The sequence below is a fragment of the Blennius ocellaris genome, assembly GCF_963422515.1.
Source record: "Blennius ocellaris genome assembly, chromosome: 5".
Classification (NCBI taxonomy): Eukaryota; Metazoa; Chordata; class Actinopteri; order Blenniiformes; family Blenniidae; genus Blennius; species Blennius ocellaris.
The window spans coordinates 15,563,254-15,581,349 of record NC_137654.1 but is presented as its reverse complement, the minus strand read 5'-3'; the positions used below and the strand labels follow the sequence as shown (position 1 = coordinate 15,581,349).

The window sequence follows — 18,096 nt, the reverse complement described above, 5'->3', positions numbered from 1 at the left end:
CACGTTGAGCAGTTTTTCATCAGACATGGGGTTACGACTCAATTCAGCTATAAATAATTAACCATTCTCCAGTTAGAGACGTACACTCAATAATTTCATGCCTTAATTAATCATGAGAGAATATTCCATTGTTGGGCCATTTAATTGCCACTGAACCACTGGAATGAGACAATGTGTTGCAGTAATTAATACCAGCAATCAGCGGTCAGATCTGCTCTGTGCAACCCCGTAAACAAACCCTGTCCAAAGACAATTTGCTGACGTTACACAATCCAGATTTATGATGCCTTGGCTGAAAGCTAGTTTCTTAATGAAGCATAAGAGATCCTTCAACATAAGCCTGTAAAATGCATATGCTAAACAAACTGTTGTTACTTGATCAATGTCACGCATTTATTAAATTTCGAAAAGTGGATTTGCTATCCCCCTGCCATCCCCATTGTTTTAACGAAGAGTTACAACCACACTGTAGGTTTGAGCAACCATATTTTAATATAATTATTGCTCGTCTGGTGTTTTATTGAGCACTTTAATTTCAGATCTGAGTTCTAAAAGGTCAGAGCTAAATATTATCTTGGGAGAGGCACTCTATAAAAACAGGTAAAGGCTAAATGACAAGGTCCTGTGACTCATTCTGGAGGTACCCTCGGACACCATGCAATTAGTCTAAATAGTGTGAAACCAATGGGAGTGTAAACAAATTTCATCCATAAATCTCCCACCTCTACATTTATAAAAGGGACCTTGTTAATTAAACCCTCATGGCCAATGGATGTGGAGCGGTGTAAAATTAATTTTCATGTGAACTTGCAATCACAGGATTGTGAAGCAGTTCCTTCATAACAGTATCTTGCTTGAAAAGGGATTTGGATGAACGGAATGAATAATTCAATGTATTCATCGTTCGACCCCCAGAAAGGTTAAGGCTTTATTTGATTAATAGACTCAGTGATAAACGCTAATTATATTACGCAATATCAACAAGGTTAAATTAGACTAAAAAAGACTAACCGAAGCTTATTATAATTTATATAATTGAAAAAGTATATAAGCCTGAAAGATACAATATATTCTTACTGCAGTTTAAAAACAATAATTCAAAAATGTCTGCACCTCAGGGTACTATATGAAACATTGGTTTATACCCCCTGCAACTCTTAATTCAAGGGTTTTCAAACCAAGGCTATTTACTTTTCTTTTTGTCTTTTCTAAGCCATAGGCCAAAGAACAAGGATGCATCAAAAATCAGCAGGTTAACCAACTTGCCTCAACCTGTTTAGTCTCATAGGTTTGCATGACACAATGTTGTATGAATTCACTTGAAGACTGGTTGGAAAGGGACTGGAAGCCAGGACAGGGGGAATATGGAGGGTCAACCATTTAACCATTTAACCATTTAACCATTTAACCATTCATTAGGCCTGCCCCCCAATAAACATTAGCAATGTTGATTTATCCTGGATAAAAATAATCACTTCCATTCTGGCTATGTAATACAGGAAACAGTTACATGTTGATATGGCAAATGCTATATTGCTGGAAAATATGAACACACATCTGCTCTACTATTTTGTAAGTCAAATGGCTGTCTTCAATTTGCTGTTCTCTTCTGACATTGATAAGCAGCATATGAATACTTTTTTGTTAATATAATCTGATAGAGACCAAATACACCATCACTACAAATTATACAGTGAAGTTAGAAGAGCTGTGTTGTGATTTAAAGCATTATTTTACGAGTGCAGAGTAATGTCGAGGTTATCTCTCTCTACTCATTGTGAGAACATCTGTGGTTCTTTCCAGGATCAGGCTTAGTTAGGAGCATTTCTGTGTGGAGCTTGTACATTGTCCCTGTGAATTTGTAGAGTTTTTTTTTTTAATTATCTCCAAAATCGGTGACTTTCAATGTGGGTGTATATGATTGTCTGTCTATCTGTGTTTGCCCTGGGGTCAACTGAAGACCTGATAGAAGAAGGGATTTTCTATACTTGTGTAAAGCCTGATTTATGGGGGCACATTACATGCAGAACGTGTTTACGTTGGCTGTATAGTGTGAAGAAATCCTTTGCAACTGCAATAAAGTTATGTTTGCTATGTTTACTGCAACTTAATCTCAAGATCGATGCAGAAGAAAGACTGCACAGCGTGGCATAATAACTCATAACTACCTGCCAAATCATGGCAAAATACATTATTTCAATCAGAATGTCTTTCTAATACAAGTTAATCAAATCAAGTCAAAGCAATCGGTCTGAAAACAATGACAGCGGGAGAGAGCAAGAGAGCAAGAGAGAGAGAGAGAGAGAGAGAGAGAGAGAGAGAGAGAGAGAGAGAGAGAGAGAGAGAGAGAGGAGAGAAGGATAAACTGCAGGTAATGAAGTTTTTACACACACACACACACACACACACACACACACACACACACACACACACACACACACACACAGAGAGAGAGAGAGAGAGAGAGAGAGAGAGAGACAGACAAACTAAGTGATGAGAGACTTTCCCAGGGCTCCAAATTAAAGCTGATGGCCATAGAAACCTTGTAATCACTTGTGGTGCCAATTTGCTGCAGAGACGAAGGGGAGCAAAGGAGCAGATGTGTGCCAGAATACCTTAGGATGATTTCTTAATAGCTTCATAAATCCATTCATGCATCACAGGCATACCAACACGACTGACAGCCTGCTGCTCGGCTCCACAACACAAGTCTTTAAGCACCTGCCACACCAACACAAGTGAGTTGGCTCACATATTTCTCTTCCTTACATTTTTACTGGCGCAACTGGCAACAGTTTGAGGTTGTATTACTTCATTGCTGTTGCTTTATTTTACTTCATGGAAAATGGTGGAGACTGTGGGCCTGAAAAAGAGTTTGCAAGACAACAAAGCTATGAAACTGCTGATATGAGGCAATCTTCCTTTCATTTATGTTTAGCCCTGCGCAGTGTCTCGCCTCCACAGGGACTCAGCCAGACTGCTCAGCTGGTTGTACCTCACAGCTGTGGCCATGCACACAGTTAATTACAGGAGCACTTCTGTTGTACGACTGCACAGTCAGCAGGTTCACTCCACAGCTTTCTTTGTGAAAGGTAGGCAAACTGAGCCCCAGAGTTCCCCCTCATTAGCCCCTGAGCGCTTACTCGTTGTTGGGGCCTCTTGCACTGGTCTGCACCGCCCCCTGTCAGTGGAGTGAAGTACTGATGCTGTGCAGACACCAAAAAAAAACTAAATCAATTCAATAAGGTTGGTAACAGCAAAATTATATGGGAGTGTAATTATTCAGTCTGCAAAATTACAGAAACATTAAGAAGGATCAGTAGTATGTTTGGTCTGGTCTTTACAGCAGAGTTCAAAACATCTCCTGCACAAGTAAAACAAGTTTCAAAGATAAACTTTTGGCTTCCCGAGGACTTGAATTAAAGAAGGGTCCAGCTGTCATTTTGTATCAGCTTGTATACATGACCTGTTCCAGGTTTTCTCATTAATGTTAAAAGCAAGTCTCTGTTTTGTTCCTTGTGCTTGCAACCAACAAAGTCGATTCACATTTAGGTCAAGCAGGCGTGTACACACTGTGACGCTATTAACACTGACACAACTTGCAATGCAGACCGAAGTAGTACACTATGTTCTGCTTTGACTGCGCTCGCTGTAACTCTCAAGTTCTCTGTGGAAAGTCTGAAAAGGCTACAGGTGGAAATCCAGAGAGATGCTCACCGGCCACACCACATCACAATTCTGCTGTCACCAACATGTGAGAAGTTACTTCGTTCCCCAGTTTAACAATAGGGACATCAACATTATACATTAAAAAACTTTTGTAAATTTTGGGGTCAAACTTATTTGGCAGAGCGGTTGTTTCCCCATTGGGGGGTTGCTGGTTTGATTCCCACCTTTGCCTGTCTACATGCCAAAGTGTCCTTGTCTACATGCCGAAGTGTCCTTGGGCAAGACACTGAACCTCAAACTGCCTGGGTGAATGTCGTATGAGAGTGAGTGGTTGGTGGTGGTCGGAGGGGACGATGGCGCAGAGTGGCAGCCTCGCTTCCGTCAGTCTGCCCCAGGGCAGCTGTGGCTATAGACATAGCTTACCACCATCCAGTATTGAGTGAATGAATAACAAAAAGCGCTTCATAAAACCTCTGCATAATCATGTTGGTCTTTTCTTTATTAAAACAGCCTTGTAAATGTACTTACTCGATTGTGAACAAGTAACAAATTTTTACCTCTCATATCTGTATTGAGTTCTGACGTCAATCAAACAATAAAACACCAAAGGACCAGTTAGAAATTGGAGTTTGTTTGTTTTTTCTTACTGAAAGGGGACAGTTCATGTCCTCGTCGTCATTTCTTAACGCTACAAACAAGCAGTGAAATATGTAAGAGTAGCAATAGAATCTAATTTGTATTTTAACAGAGAATCTGTAAAAACATGTACAATATTAGACAATACTAGAAGCAAGTTTTGGAAAATGTCACTATATTTTGCACCATGGGGCATCACTGAAATTGTTTTTCTTTATATTCCACTTGTTTTTCTTCAAGATTTTTTAAGATGTAGACTTTTTCATTAATTGTGCTACTTTGAACTAAAACAGAAAAAAATTTGGAGGTATCCAAACATTTGTATTTAGAATTTTTTTTTTACCAATTTATTGGTCCAGAAGTCAAGACCAAAATTCAATTAAATTCTATAAAATTTCCATGGGGTCAAATTCAAAACAGTCATCATCAAAGCATTATTACCAAAAAAAAACTCAAAACAAACAACCAAAACCAACAACTAGTGTTCACTTGAGCAAGTATAGATGATGGTGGAAAGGAATAATGGTCTCTGAACAGGAGGAAAACTACAAAACCAAGCTGAGAGGTGGAGGCATTCTGCTATTCTAGTTGATGTTAGGGGTAGAAAGGATAGGACAGAGACAGAGAGCAACAAACAGACTGGCATACCAAACAGATGGTCATCAATGCATTCACTACAGACGTGATGAGACAGTTCCACAGAAAGATTCTGCAGGGAGGTGGAGAGAGAGAGAGAGAGAGAGAGAGAGAGAGAGAGAGAGAGAGAGAGCGAGAGAGACAGAGAGAGAGAGATGTGATAATACTCATTAATATGAAAAAAAAATAAGAAAATTATTGGCTGTATTGGCTGTAATCCAAAAGATGACTTCCACAGCTATAGCACATTGAGATACTGATCAATCTTTAACAGTTCATTTGCACATGCTATTGTGTTGGCCCCCTCTCTTTGCTCCCCACACTCAACAAACTCAGAAACATTGTTTATTCTGACAACTTCCCATCAGAACAGGATTCACATCTATAATAATTTTGAGCTGCAGCAGCTTGTCTGTTGGATTGAACCACACCAAGAAGCATTCACACCCGTCTTGCATCAGTTAGCCTTTGCTGCCCCTGATCTTGTTGTAGGGTCTCTGCCTTTCCTTGTTGGACCAATGTTGTTCTAAAGGCAGTCCAAAAGCACTGCTGTTCTTTTTTAGATGCTTAGACCCAGTCAGCCAGCCATCACAATTTGATTCATGTCAAACTCCGATCTCCATGAACCCCCCCCCCCCCAACATTTTCTGCTTCTAACAAAGCAGCTCAGATGACTGAGTGTCCACTTATTACTCTCAACAGTCACATTCACAAATATGATATGTTCGAGTGATGAAGATATAATCTGTGTTATTTTCATCACCTGTCGTGATAAGGGTATAGTCATCAAGTATAACAAAATCTTGCAGTATTGTAGATAAAAAGTAAGAAATGATTGCAGACGATATCATCATCATCCACTGCTCCTTCAGCCTGTCGTGCCTCACACAAGGAGGCTGAAGACACCAGGACTAAAAACATTACTCAAGGTCATTCTCAGACTGATGACTTATTTCACCTAATACTTGAGTGAAGGAATTATATTAAAAGGACTTGAGGTTTAAAATAAATCATTCATAGTTATTTGTGGATTTCAAAGTTTCAAGGCTTGCAGCGTTCTGTTATGTGAGCTATATCCTAATTGTGCTCGAGATAAATACAATTTATGGAATACATTTTAGTGCAAAGATATAAATGTAATATATAGAGACTTACCAAATAGTTTACATTAGAAGCATTAAGCTTGGGCATGCATCCCATACTTCATTATATTATCTATTCATCTCACAGGAGCGCCCTACCAGAAGTTATCACACATATGATAGCGCTGTCCTTCACAGGTCTGATTGACTCATTGTTGAATGAATGACTGGCTCCAAGTTGCTATGCCAACTGTTCAGGAGAGTGTGAAATACACTGTCATTAAACATTTTGCCTTGAACATTTGCAAAGCATAGCTTGAATCAATCTGTGTGCGAAATGAAAAGAAAGAATAACTTAAATGGGAAATGGTTGAATGACATTATATTTTTTTACCATTAAAAGTGTTGAACTTTGTTCTTATTTCAAAAATACACCTGCAACCACTGCAAACAAGCTGACAACCTTCATCAGTTTGTTATCATCCATTAGATGTATGAAACAGACCTCCGTGCAGTTAAAGAAGAATATGGAAGGACATAGGCTGGAATTTGAGTACAAAGTAACGGACACTACCCAACTTTAGGTCAGAAAACATGATGGAAAAACATTAGGATACATTAAGGAAGATGCTGCAGCCAAACATTCCCACATAGCAGCATTCAATATTCTGTTTCTAATGCAGATCTTTAAGCAGCTGTACTTGTTGCATTGCATTGTAATGTATTGCATCAATAACCTCGTGCAAAAAACATGTCTAACTTTGAAAAGAGATGGAATTTCTCTGCCTGGTTGGGATCTATATCACAGCTGTGCTCGACTGCTGATGTCCTCCCCGTAGCCAGATTGATGATATGACCCAATACAGTATCAAGCTATTGGAGAAAGCTGTGCTCAACATATCTTCCCTCTGGCTCACTGCTGGTAGAGTCAATGCTCTACCTATAGAACAGAAACAGAACTGCTTGGATGGATGATGAATCCATCAGCTGTATTGTCAAACCATTTATTTCAAAAGTTTACTATTTGTGCATATTTTTCAGAGATGATGAAAGATTTAGAATGATCTCCATATGGAAGTGGAGGAGAGGTTTGTGGTGCCCTCAGCTCAGTGACAACAGTCAAAGCTACACTACTGACACGGGAAACCGCTAATGAGGGTATTTTGACATCAGGGAGCCGCAGAGAATATATTTCAGTCCGTGCCAAATGAGCAAACTGACATGTGATGTATCATTGACAAACCGTTTCATCAAGTATTTTGATGTTGTTGTTATTATTGTAAAAAAAATAATATATATATATATATATCAGCCAATGGGCACATGTATGGTGACACTTTGATACCAAAGCTACACTGAGACGTGGCTCTGCTATCCTGCAGCAGTCATAAAGCCACTGATGAAGGACTCTGACAGATGGGTGGCTCCAAACCCTAACTGCATAAAGCCATGATCAATCTCTGCAGACATAAATCATTCTCGATGGGTCACCTTTAAACCATACTTCACATTCGCTTCCAAATTGCACTTTAAATGACAGCTTTCCATTGTACAACTACGTGTAGGATTGCTGTGAGGCAGTGAGATACCGCCAGACGAGCCTCATTCATCCTGTCTGCGTCCAGGATTGTGGCGTTAGGAGTGGAATTAAAATGACACAAGTTTGACTCTGGGGCCAGCTGAAGACGCATAAAATGCTGAGGTAAGCAAAGATACCTCGACATAGACGGTAGAGTGTCACATCTATTTTACTTGGCACACTCCAAAGTGGTAAAGTCAGACTGTGTAGCTCAGGCGACTTATCACTGTCATCATACAAAACTGCTGTAGATAAATCACTCTGATTTACCTGGGACCATCTGTTGAGGAAGGCCCTGGAAGAAATAAGGGATGAGAGAGGGGAAGAAAGAGGAATAGAGACCAATGACAGGGGGGAGGCTTGCCAGAAGGGCAAATGACATGCCTGCGACAAGCAAAAAAGCGACAGATGAGCCATGAAAGATAATTATAAAAAAAAAAAAAAAAAAAAAAAAAACTTGTGTTGTATACTGCTGCAACTTGTATGAGTCAGAGGCTGTTATCATACAAAACCATCAGAGAGGACTGACTGGCCTTGAAGATTCTGAATGGTGCCAGAGCTGAACTCGCTAATGGGATCACACAGTAGTTTACTTTCACTTTGTACTTGGGGAGCCAGCTCAACACAGACGTCTGAATAACAAATCCCTCAGTCTTGGCATGGAGAATCTAATAAAGAAAACCTTGTAGGAGCTGTGTTTTTTTTTGTTTTTTTTCTCCTCTGCTTCCTTTGTTAACACATGTCTAAACCCTGTGTTGAGTCGGAGCTCGAGTGCTCCCTGCTGTTTGATCACAACACAAGGCTTGTCAGAAGTGGGAGTGTGTGACGGGAAAGGCACATCGACAGGGTTTGCCTGTGCGGCAAGATGGCAACTCTGTACCTGAAGAGCTTCTTCACTTTGTATCCAGCTGGGAACTGCCGGCGCTTCTCGTCAAAACTCACATCCAAGTCTGGGAGGTTGTACGCCGGCATGTCAATCAGTGGTGGTCCTGGTGCCGGGCGACAGTGTGGTTCAAGGTGTTCAGATGATAGAAACCGATGATTGATGCTCGGTGCGAAAGAATGAAATCATCTGCATCACACAGCACAACACAAAACATTTCGCATCATCTTATTTGTTTATTTTTTACGGTCGGCCTATGCAAAAAAAAAAAAACCCAAAGTAAATTATGCAACGAAAGCATTTTTTATTTTAAACTGAGGCACATCATTACATTTTCACCTTTAATATTATTTTACTCAAACCCGATATAGGACTGTTATTCGTTGCGATTTGTGAAGAAACTAGACTACAATACGGAGTGGTAGTAGCTCATTCCTAAATTCATGTTTGAAGGAAAACAATATTTCCGAACATTAAGAAGCATGGTGCAAATATGTTTGTATGACAGAGCAAGGAGCTTAGACAATGTGTTTATCAATAAATGCATTTTTAATGAGTTCAGTTTCTATATACACACACATTTGACATCTTCACATTCATTCTCTCATCAACAAAAGAAAAAAAAAAGAAAAGAAAGTTACATGTTTTAGGGTAAAAGGTACAATTAAGCTACAGCTCCAACAAACCTAAATGCAGATGCTATTTGGACTTGACTTACTTGATTCAGCTAAATGAAAAACAAATCAATGCCATATAAATAGTGATTCATTCCACATCTATCAGAGGACGTGTGCAAAAAAACAATGGCGTCTCTAAAGTGCAATTATTTATTAACCCATTTGTGGGTTTTTTTCTCTACAAGAGGAATGTCAGATTATTCAAAGTGACTGCTGACAGAGAAAGCAGGTCTCCCTCTGGTGGAACAAAAAATAAAAATCACAAAGTCCACATGAGTCGCTTTGTTCTCTGGCGTGATGGATTAAAAATAAAACACGTTTTGTTACTCATGAAAAGTCTGAAGCAGTGTGAAGAATCTCATTCTGGTACATCAACAGCTCAATAAGAAAGTGCAACTGTTCACATCAGCAACTGAGCTTAAATCAAACATTTTTGCAGAAACACAGGAAGCAGAAGTCCCACAACTTTCTTCAAATCTAAAATATACAAACATGTTTTGACGAGAGAGGATTTTAACTAATTCCTTGTCATTTTTTTCTTTTGGACTGTTTGGGACTTATTTGAATTTTTTCCAGATTTTTAATAGCAGCATTACAATGATATGAACCTTTCTGAAGGCTTACATTGTTTACACTTTACTTCCTAGACTTATTTTGCTACACACCAGGATGGCATCAGTACTGTTTTTAGATATTTATTGTCTTCAAATTGACTGATTCTCAGATAAAGTTTTTACTATTTTATTCTTATCCAGTTGCTGCTGACAACATTTGGCTTTCATACTTTCTACAACTCTACCAAAAAGCCAAGAAATTGATTACTGCTGTGAACTCCTGCACGTCTGCAGTACGAACGTCCGATCGGATGAGATACAGCAGCATGTCGTCACACATTTGTAACATTAAAAACATAACAATAAAAAGGAGTAATACTCGATGACTGCTGCATATTGAGAGGTGAAGTTATTTTGTAAAAGGAAGCAGCAGCACTCACTCATTGCACATTTTTGTCAACTCTACAGCCATCAAATCTAAATGAATCCTGAATATGATTATAAAATGGTTATACACTATAACCCAGTGTTATTACAGGTCCTTTTTAGAAGAATCTGTCTTGTGCATCATCCCTTCGCAATGGTCGCTATTTCAGGTAGAAATTCATGTGCAAAACGGAAAGGGCACAAACTGACCAGCACTGATAAAAAGGACTAATGTCGTGACTATCTAAAGCTTTGCCGTTCAGAGCTTCTGGGTCTGGATGCACTCCCAACAAACACTGTCTAATATCAGAGTCACATCAGGTTAAGAGGGTTTAGATTTGATTTTGAGGATTTCAGCATTGAGCAGAATTTGACTTTCACTTAAGCATATAGTCACTGGATTAAAGTTGGTTATTGTTGGGGATTTCCTTTTAGATATTAGCTAAAACAAATGTCTGCAATGAAAGTCAAAAATGTCTGAATCACCCCCCCCGCTTGTGTCTTCATGAATGACTGAGTTGTTGAATTAAAAACTGTTCCAGTCTTTTAGGGTTTTGACGTTTGACACGCTACACAACTGCAACATGTGAGTTGTTGAAAGTAGGAGAACAGGCTACAATACAAATACAGAGCTTGTTAAGCAAGTGCAACAAGTGCAACTCCACGTGATGAAAGTCAGATGGCTTCTAAATCTAGCCATGTCTGCTTTCCCTCCACTTTGATTTAAAAAAAAAAAAAAGAAGAAGAAGAAGAAGCTCATTGACCAGCTCCTGCTGGCAGCCTAAAATCCCCTCAGAGTCAACTGCAGTCTGTGGAAGTCGCACCAACTAGAAATCACTGAGGATGCTGATGTCTGCGAACTCCTGGCGGTATCGGTACGAGTACAAGGCCAAGAGGAAGGACCACTTGAGGGTCAGGAAGCTCCACACGCAGGAGAGGTAGAGGCTCCTCGGGTCAGACAGAGCTGTGGGGCGGAATAAAGAAAAGTGATCGGCACGCGAACGATAACAAGCCACTTTTCTCGGACTCTAAAATATTTGACATATTGGTTACCCTGCAGGAGTCTAAACAATACTTGTAATGAAATAGTGAGAGCGGAAACATAATTACATTGCTTCTGTGTGATGGCCAGCGTTAGAAAAGTGATGAAGGCAGTCACGGCCAAGATGGAAAAGAGTACGCCGACAGCGATGAAGAACTTGAGGCCCTTGAGCCAAGTGCGCCAGTAGTCCTGTAGGTACATGATGTGTGTGACAAGGGCCCAGAGCGCCAACACCCCTACCAACAAAGAGACACACAGATTCAGAGTGTTTTACTCATATGAATTCAGCTTGAAAGTGACAACGACGATGCTCAACATTATATTTATGTAATTCTTGGTTTAAGATGGGCAAGTTGTGGTGGAGAATGATATCTTAACTACTTTGCTTTCCATCCAGCGACTGTGACGCAGCCATGGACTATAAGTGTGAAAGAAGATGAATGGATGGATGGATTGATCTTGACTTCGAAGGAGCAGATGACAGCCAGTGCTGTTTCTCAACATTTTGCTTCAAATTTGCCCACAAAATGCAAAAATTACTATTATTTTTTTTAACATGATAAAGTATGTTGAGACACCATTCGGTTGCAAAGCGTAAGATTCTATCAATACAGATGAAACAAACTTGAAAATATTTATTTTATGCCGCATGTTTACGTCTCAAGTCTTAGCATCACTGAAGTATCTCAAGGGGAAAAAATATGGTCACTCTAGATTGCTATGTTTGGTTTTATATTTAAAAATGAGAAGTCAAAATAAGAAGGGCATTTACAATGCAATGACAGTAATGGCATTACTTCAAAAGGTTTTCCTGATGGAGCGTAAAGAAAAAATAGGAAAGCTACTAATAAAGTCAGATGCAAAAATGTGACCCGTTTAGAGAATTTACACAGAAAAATACAGACAACAAGGAAATGTTAAATGCCTTCCAGTAATACGTCAATACTTTAGCAGCAAGCAGGCCTCCACAGTTTCAAATCTGCTCCATCATCATGTGAATAAAACCAAAACAGTCATTACATGGAGTATAGTTGTGTTAGCATACCTGACAGGCCTCCCATAGCCGCCGTCCATGGCTGTTTATAGGCGACATTCCACACCAGGAAAGCCGAAAGTCCAACCACAGTCCCGAAGGTAGCATATCCGATGCTAACGTGGATCCTGTTAAATCCCATTATTCAACACGACGACCGCACCGAGGCGCCTGGAAGCTGAACCGTCTGCTATCAAAACAATATGAAGCCACAGCAACAGCTTACTGCCACATTATGTAATATCCTCAACGCCAGGAAAACGACTCAAAGATAGTCCCCCTTCGGCTCAAACGTCAAGAAAACGACGCCTTTCACGGCTGCGGAGAAGTTTAAATAGCAGTTGCTTCGTGTGTTTTATGCATCACATAAGACACAGTTTAGCTGCTCCGCTAACAAAAACACCAAACCAAGTGTTTATCAGACAACACGAAGATGCTCGACTCGGAGCGAGTCGGTAACGCCAGCACGGATATCCAGCTCCAAGACCAGACTGAATACGTTTTTAAGGATTCAAATGCCTCGACCTTTATGTCTTATAGGTAAATGTAATCTAATTTAAATATTCAACATACACGGGTTTTTATTTCGTATGCGATTCAAACAACTGTGTATGGCAAGAAATGTGCACATCGATTTGCGACAGAGTGATCTCTCGCTCTTCGTTTAAAATATCTGTGTCGTGAGGAAACTCCCGGCTCACCGACATGCCGCCCCCAGCGGAGCAAAGAGGAACTGCATGTTTACATCACGTTTGATGGAGTGACAACGGAGAATCTCGCTTTTGACAAGAGTTAACAAAAACATTCACGAAACAAATACATTATTTTTCTTAATTATAAGCACACATGTTGTTTTTTTTGTTAAAAGTATTCAATATCATAACTTTTTTTACTCCTTTCTTTTCTTTTAGACTTTTTCTTTCAGCCTTTTTTTCTATTACGGTTGCCACCATGCATCCTCCTCCCTGTTATTCCAGCCTATTCACCCGAAATGATACAGATCATACTCATTCAATAGTAGTTTGCTTCAGTAAATAAATCTTTTTCTAAACAAAAAATAAATAAATAAAAAACAACTGTCTGAACTTTACATGAAATTATATGAAGAGCAGAGATCAGGGATGACCCACAGCAGGCTCTGACTGCTACCATAGCAGTCAGAGCACATCATAAATATATATGTAAAATGACAGACTACAAAAGATATTCTAATGAATTCCGATCACCCAGCGCATCACCAATTCTCCCTGCTGCACTAGATACAGACACTTTAAAACCTAAACAGACTTAAAATCAGCTCCTATATTCAAGAAGCCAACACATACCCCTCTACACAAGACTGGAAGTGCAATAATCCCCAATTTCTTAGTTCTTCATTCTATTTTTGTACTGATTGATTAAATGTATCCCTGACACATAAATTATAACATGGCTGCACACTGGGTAGGTTCAATGGTTCAAATCTGGGCTGGGCCTTTCTCTGTGGAGTTTTCATGTTATTGTGTACGTAGGAAAGTATCTGCCGCTGAATGTATTTACCCTGTGATAGACTGGCCGCCTGTAGCCTGCCTTTCCCAGTTGGCTGGGGTTAGCTCCAGCACCTCGGAACCCTGAACGCACAAATGGGGTTAAATCTATAAATACACACACACACACACACACACACACACACACACACACACACACACACACACACACACACACACACACACACACACACACACACACACACACACACACACACACACACACACACACACACACACACACACACACACACACACACACACGGTATATATATAGCCACTGGCAATGCAATCACCCACATATGTACATTCCTACAAACAAGGTATTAAAAAATTCGTACTCAATAATCATTCTAATTCAAATCTATCATGCTTCTTTGCATTGTATTCTTCTATTGGTTTTTATATATATATTAAAAAATCATTACTTATAACATTGTGTTGTACAGTTTCATGTCACTATATATATTTTTTTTTTAAGTACGGTAATTTATCTTTTGAAAGAGGTTCTATGTGAAGTACAAATACACATTTTGGGTCAGTCAAGCTTTTTGGAAAATAGTTTTTTTTCTGTTCTTATTTCACAATGTAAAACAACGTTCGCTCATTCAGTGATAATCAACAAACAAGTAATGAATTACTATCAAACTGTTTCGAGAAATAAAGGCAGCGATAGTCAGCCTGGTACAGTGAGACTACTGTATTCATATGAAGACGTGATCGGGACTTTATGAGAACAAGCATGAGCTAAGTTTCCCTCAGGATGGGATGTGTTGTTTCTTTTGTAGACATATTGATAGTCTGACAGTAACGTAGAATGCACAACTCTAAATTCTGTGCTCCAAAACTCAGCTTCAAAGCGTCTTTGTGGTTGTTTGCAGCCATGCTGCTGACAAGGTTGTCACAGCAGAAAGCCACAAAATTGACTCATAGCCGTGCAGAGTGAATGTTCTTGAGAGAAGAAACTGTGGCGTTGCTTATATTCTGATTCAGTTTTCACACAGACACATGCACTCCTGAGTGTCAGTGCTTTAGTCAAGCCATGCCCTCTGGCGCTCTCTTTATGACCAATCAGAAAGATACAGGAAGCTGTGTCCAGCAACACTCCCCATAACTCACACAGATACCCTGCCTGAGAAATCATCTTGGGACACATGAGAAGCAAAGGCTGGAAAAGGAAAGCAGAAGAGTAAAACAGCGTGGAAGGCGTTCAACTGGTTTTTGCAGGAGCACATCAGTGGTGAGTAACTGATCACTCATGAGGCTGAAGATCATTCTGTATATTTTTAAAATATTTAACATATTTAAATGAAAATGAGAAATAGCATTTGAAACAAGTATGTTTTGTACTATCTTGAATATTTCTTTCCCTGAAATGAAAATTGTATTTTTGTCTTCCTTTATAATATTCTTAATTAAAGCATATGAATATAAACATGTGATCAGAATTCCAATATTCTTTGAGGGTATATGAGAAGTAGATGAAGGGGAAAACGCGAGGTGTTGAAAGGTGTCCAGTGATCGTCTCCATTGGTTTTAATGCCTTTGCTCAAATCTGTTTCCACTTCTGCTTCAGTCTTTATTTGACCATGGGGTCAAACTGATCAAATATGTGTTTCCCTGTCACTACTAACAAGGCAGGAGAAAGGAAGGAAGAAGTGTGCGTTTGCATGTGTCTGCGTGTGTGCCAGCAGACAGGCACAACAAAGTCAGTTGGTGAAGTACATTCCATGGGCGTAGATGTGTTGCAGGAAATCCCACTCCCATTCCCCAAGGACCTCAAGAGAAACTCACACAAATAAGTACAAAAAGAGAAACAGAGAGACAGAGACAAAACACGAGGGACAAACTACCTCTGACTGAAATAGATAAGTAGTTTATCAGAGGATGAAGGAAACTTTTCATCTAACGATTACACTTACAGAGTTTATTTAGAATGACGATATTTATATTAAGTGCACCTTCAGCCTGAAGTCGATCAGATCTTGGCATCGTGGGGCCCTTTGGTTTTTCCTGACCAGCCAACGAGATGTCAGTGACAAATTATGAAACAAACAGCTTGCAATGAGGGATTCAATACCACTGCTTTGGATTGATTTTATAAATCCTATCTGATTCAATGTTTGTAGTAGCTACTTCGTTTTGGCTAACAGAGCTGACAAAAATTAGCCTGCAAAAAGTTTGCAGTATAGTAATGAATGGGCAATTTACAGGTTGTTTTTTTAGCAAGACGTGGACATCATGGTACTATTAAGGTAAAACTGTGAGCTTAGCTTATATAAAACGGAGTTTTGGGAATACTGCTGGAGTTGCAATTACTATATATACATGCACTAAGAAAATTGCAAGAACTTAACAGGTACGGCATCATTACACAGAGCACTGCTCTGATTTGGAGTCTCTTATACATGTGTGATTGTTTTCATTGTATTAACCAATGCATTTTATTAGATTTATTTTACTCGTGATTGGAACAAAATTGCCTTTGAGGATAAAACAAGTTTCTGAAATGAATTGAAAGTGAATTGAATTGCAGAGCATTCCGGGTAGCTCATGTAACATATTTCTTCTTTTATGAGATGTGTTTACTGTATATGGAGCAGAATTGTATGAAAACTTAATGCCCTTCCCAGCACAGTACTCCTAGTTTATTAATATGTGGCTCTGAGAGAAAATCAATTGTGCTCTTCTGGGATGGATTGTTTCCCAACTCTTTTGATGTAATTATTTCATTTCAAGATTTGTGAGCAAATGTGACCGCTTTTAGGAACTTGCTCCTCACTCATGCACATTGCAGGGCATGGACTCCACATTAGAGGGCAGTATTTGTTTTCCAGCTGACAGATGTGAAATGAAGCCATAGCTGTGAAAAATTGTGTGGAGTTCACGGTGTCAGCATCTCAGATTCAGCTTCTCATGTGGGTTTGTGATGGCCAGACCTCCATGATAGTCTTTGAAGCTAAAATAAAGCCAACCGAACTGGCACCAGGGTAAATGAGTTGAGATTTCACCCCCAGTAGCACAAAGAATATGCATGACTTCCACTATTAATTAGGCTTGAAAAAAACTGTTTCGTGTTCTCAGTCTTGCATGAGCCTTGGATGTTTGGTACAAAACAAACACGCGTCTCCTAAACCGGTCACATTTTTCTCATTGATGTGCTGCACTGCACGAGGGACAATCAAGAGTCACTTTTTTCAGATGCTATCAAGCAGTGTGGGGCAATATGACTTTGCTTATCAGCCAAGCCATTGTGTTTCTGTTCCCTCAGGAGGTCATAAGAAGCAAAACTGGTTTCCTTCATTTTACAATACTCCTAATGTGGCATCACAGAGCTCCTGTGAGGCGATTTTGAGAGACAGAGAAGCACACAGTTTAGGACCAGATCGCAGAAAATATAATCGACCTTTCTGAGAGGCTGGTCTTGGATTTAATTGGAAAAACAGCGACTGGAGTATCCTCATGACTCTGCGGAAGTCTAAATTTGGTGAGAAGCTACATTTTAGTTCCTGAATGGTTCCACTATTCCATCCGGTTGGCCACCTTTTGAAGTACAGTGAGTATAATGAGCTGATTCTGTCATGCTATTGAAATGGGGGGGGGGGGGGGGGGGGACACGGACTATGATTTAAGGTAAAGTGAGCTCACAATGCTCTGAAATCTATCACTCACTCAACACTAGCTAATGGAAACAGGCAGTGAGAGAGAAGCAGTTTGTATAACCCAGAGGTGAGTCACAGGTGCTGCAACATGTAAGCACTGAGTAGCATCAATACGCTGACCGCCTACATCTTTCCAGCTGGAGGAACAATGAAACCGAAGCATGGAAAGCAAAACACAGCGGATGTTCTTGTCAGTGTGTGTCTTGTGGAAAGCCTTGGCAAACTAACTCAGCCGCTGAGGTCAGAACAGGAAGGGCAGCCCTGCACTGGAACAATAGCAGGGATTTAAACAATTCTTACATAATGTTTCCAGCCTGCAGCGCCCGATTGACTCTGATCCAGTTATAACAAGCAGTGCATGGGAAATTAAGTTAAATTGGAGGGTCCCCTTGTCCTTGTTTAACGGTCTGTAGATGTGATTCTGTTTGTTTTGCACTAACTAAAGACCAACCAGGGAGGGGAAAAAAAACATTGAAATGCATAAAGAAAATGGCTGATCCATAATCCGCTATGTCTCTCACAGATATTGTTCAAGCCTTCCGCACCATGGAGAACTTGATGAAATCCATCCTTTACACACCAAGACGACGCACGCCGGATATGGGTGAAGTAAGTCAACTCATGACTCGAAACTATAGTAAATATGGACTGAACTAAAACAGATAGAAAGAAGCGTCAAATCAAAAAAGAC

At 39.8% G+C, this 18,096-nt stretch overlaps 2 protein-coding genes across 2 annotated transcripts; both read right to left on the bottom strand.

The window, feature by feature from the left end:
* Positions 1-1,315: 1,315 nt before the first annotated feature.
* On the bottom strand, positions 1,316-10,044 carry LOC308130472 (solute carrier family 26 member 9-like; the record flags this gene model as incomplete). The annotated part of the gene is given in 10 exon segments (XM_080496875.1): positions 1,316-1,341; positions 2,488-2,569; positions 3,144-3,206; positions 7,404-7,481; positions 7,583-7,739; positions 7,863-7,986; positions 8,136-8,195; positions 8,198-8,220; positions 8,483-8,591; positions 10,014-10,044. Coding segments are annotated over 10 exon segments (753 nt in total).
* slc48a1a (solute carrier family 48 member 1a) lies at positions 8,810-12,612 on the bottom strand. The gene is made up of 3 exons (XM_080496019.1): positions 12,230-12,612; positions 11,253-11,420; positions 8,810-11,106 (listed from the first exon to the last, which is right to left on the bottom strand). Exons 1-3 carry the CDS (start codon positions 12,357-12,359, stop codon positions 10,970-10,972), a joined length of 435 nt encoding a protein of 144 aa, XP_080352145.1. The 5' UTR covers positions 12,360-12,612; the 3' UTR covers positions 8,810-10,969.
* Positions 12,613-18,096: the final 5,484 nt, after the last annotated feature.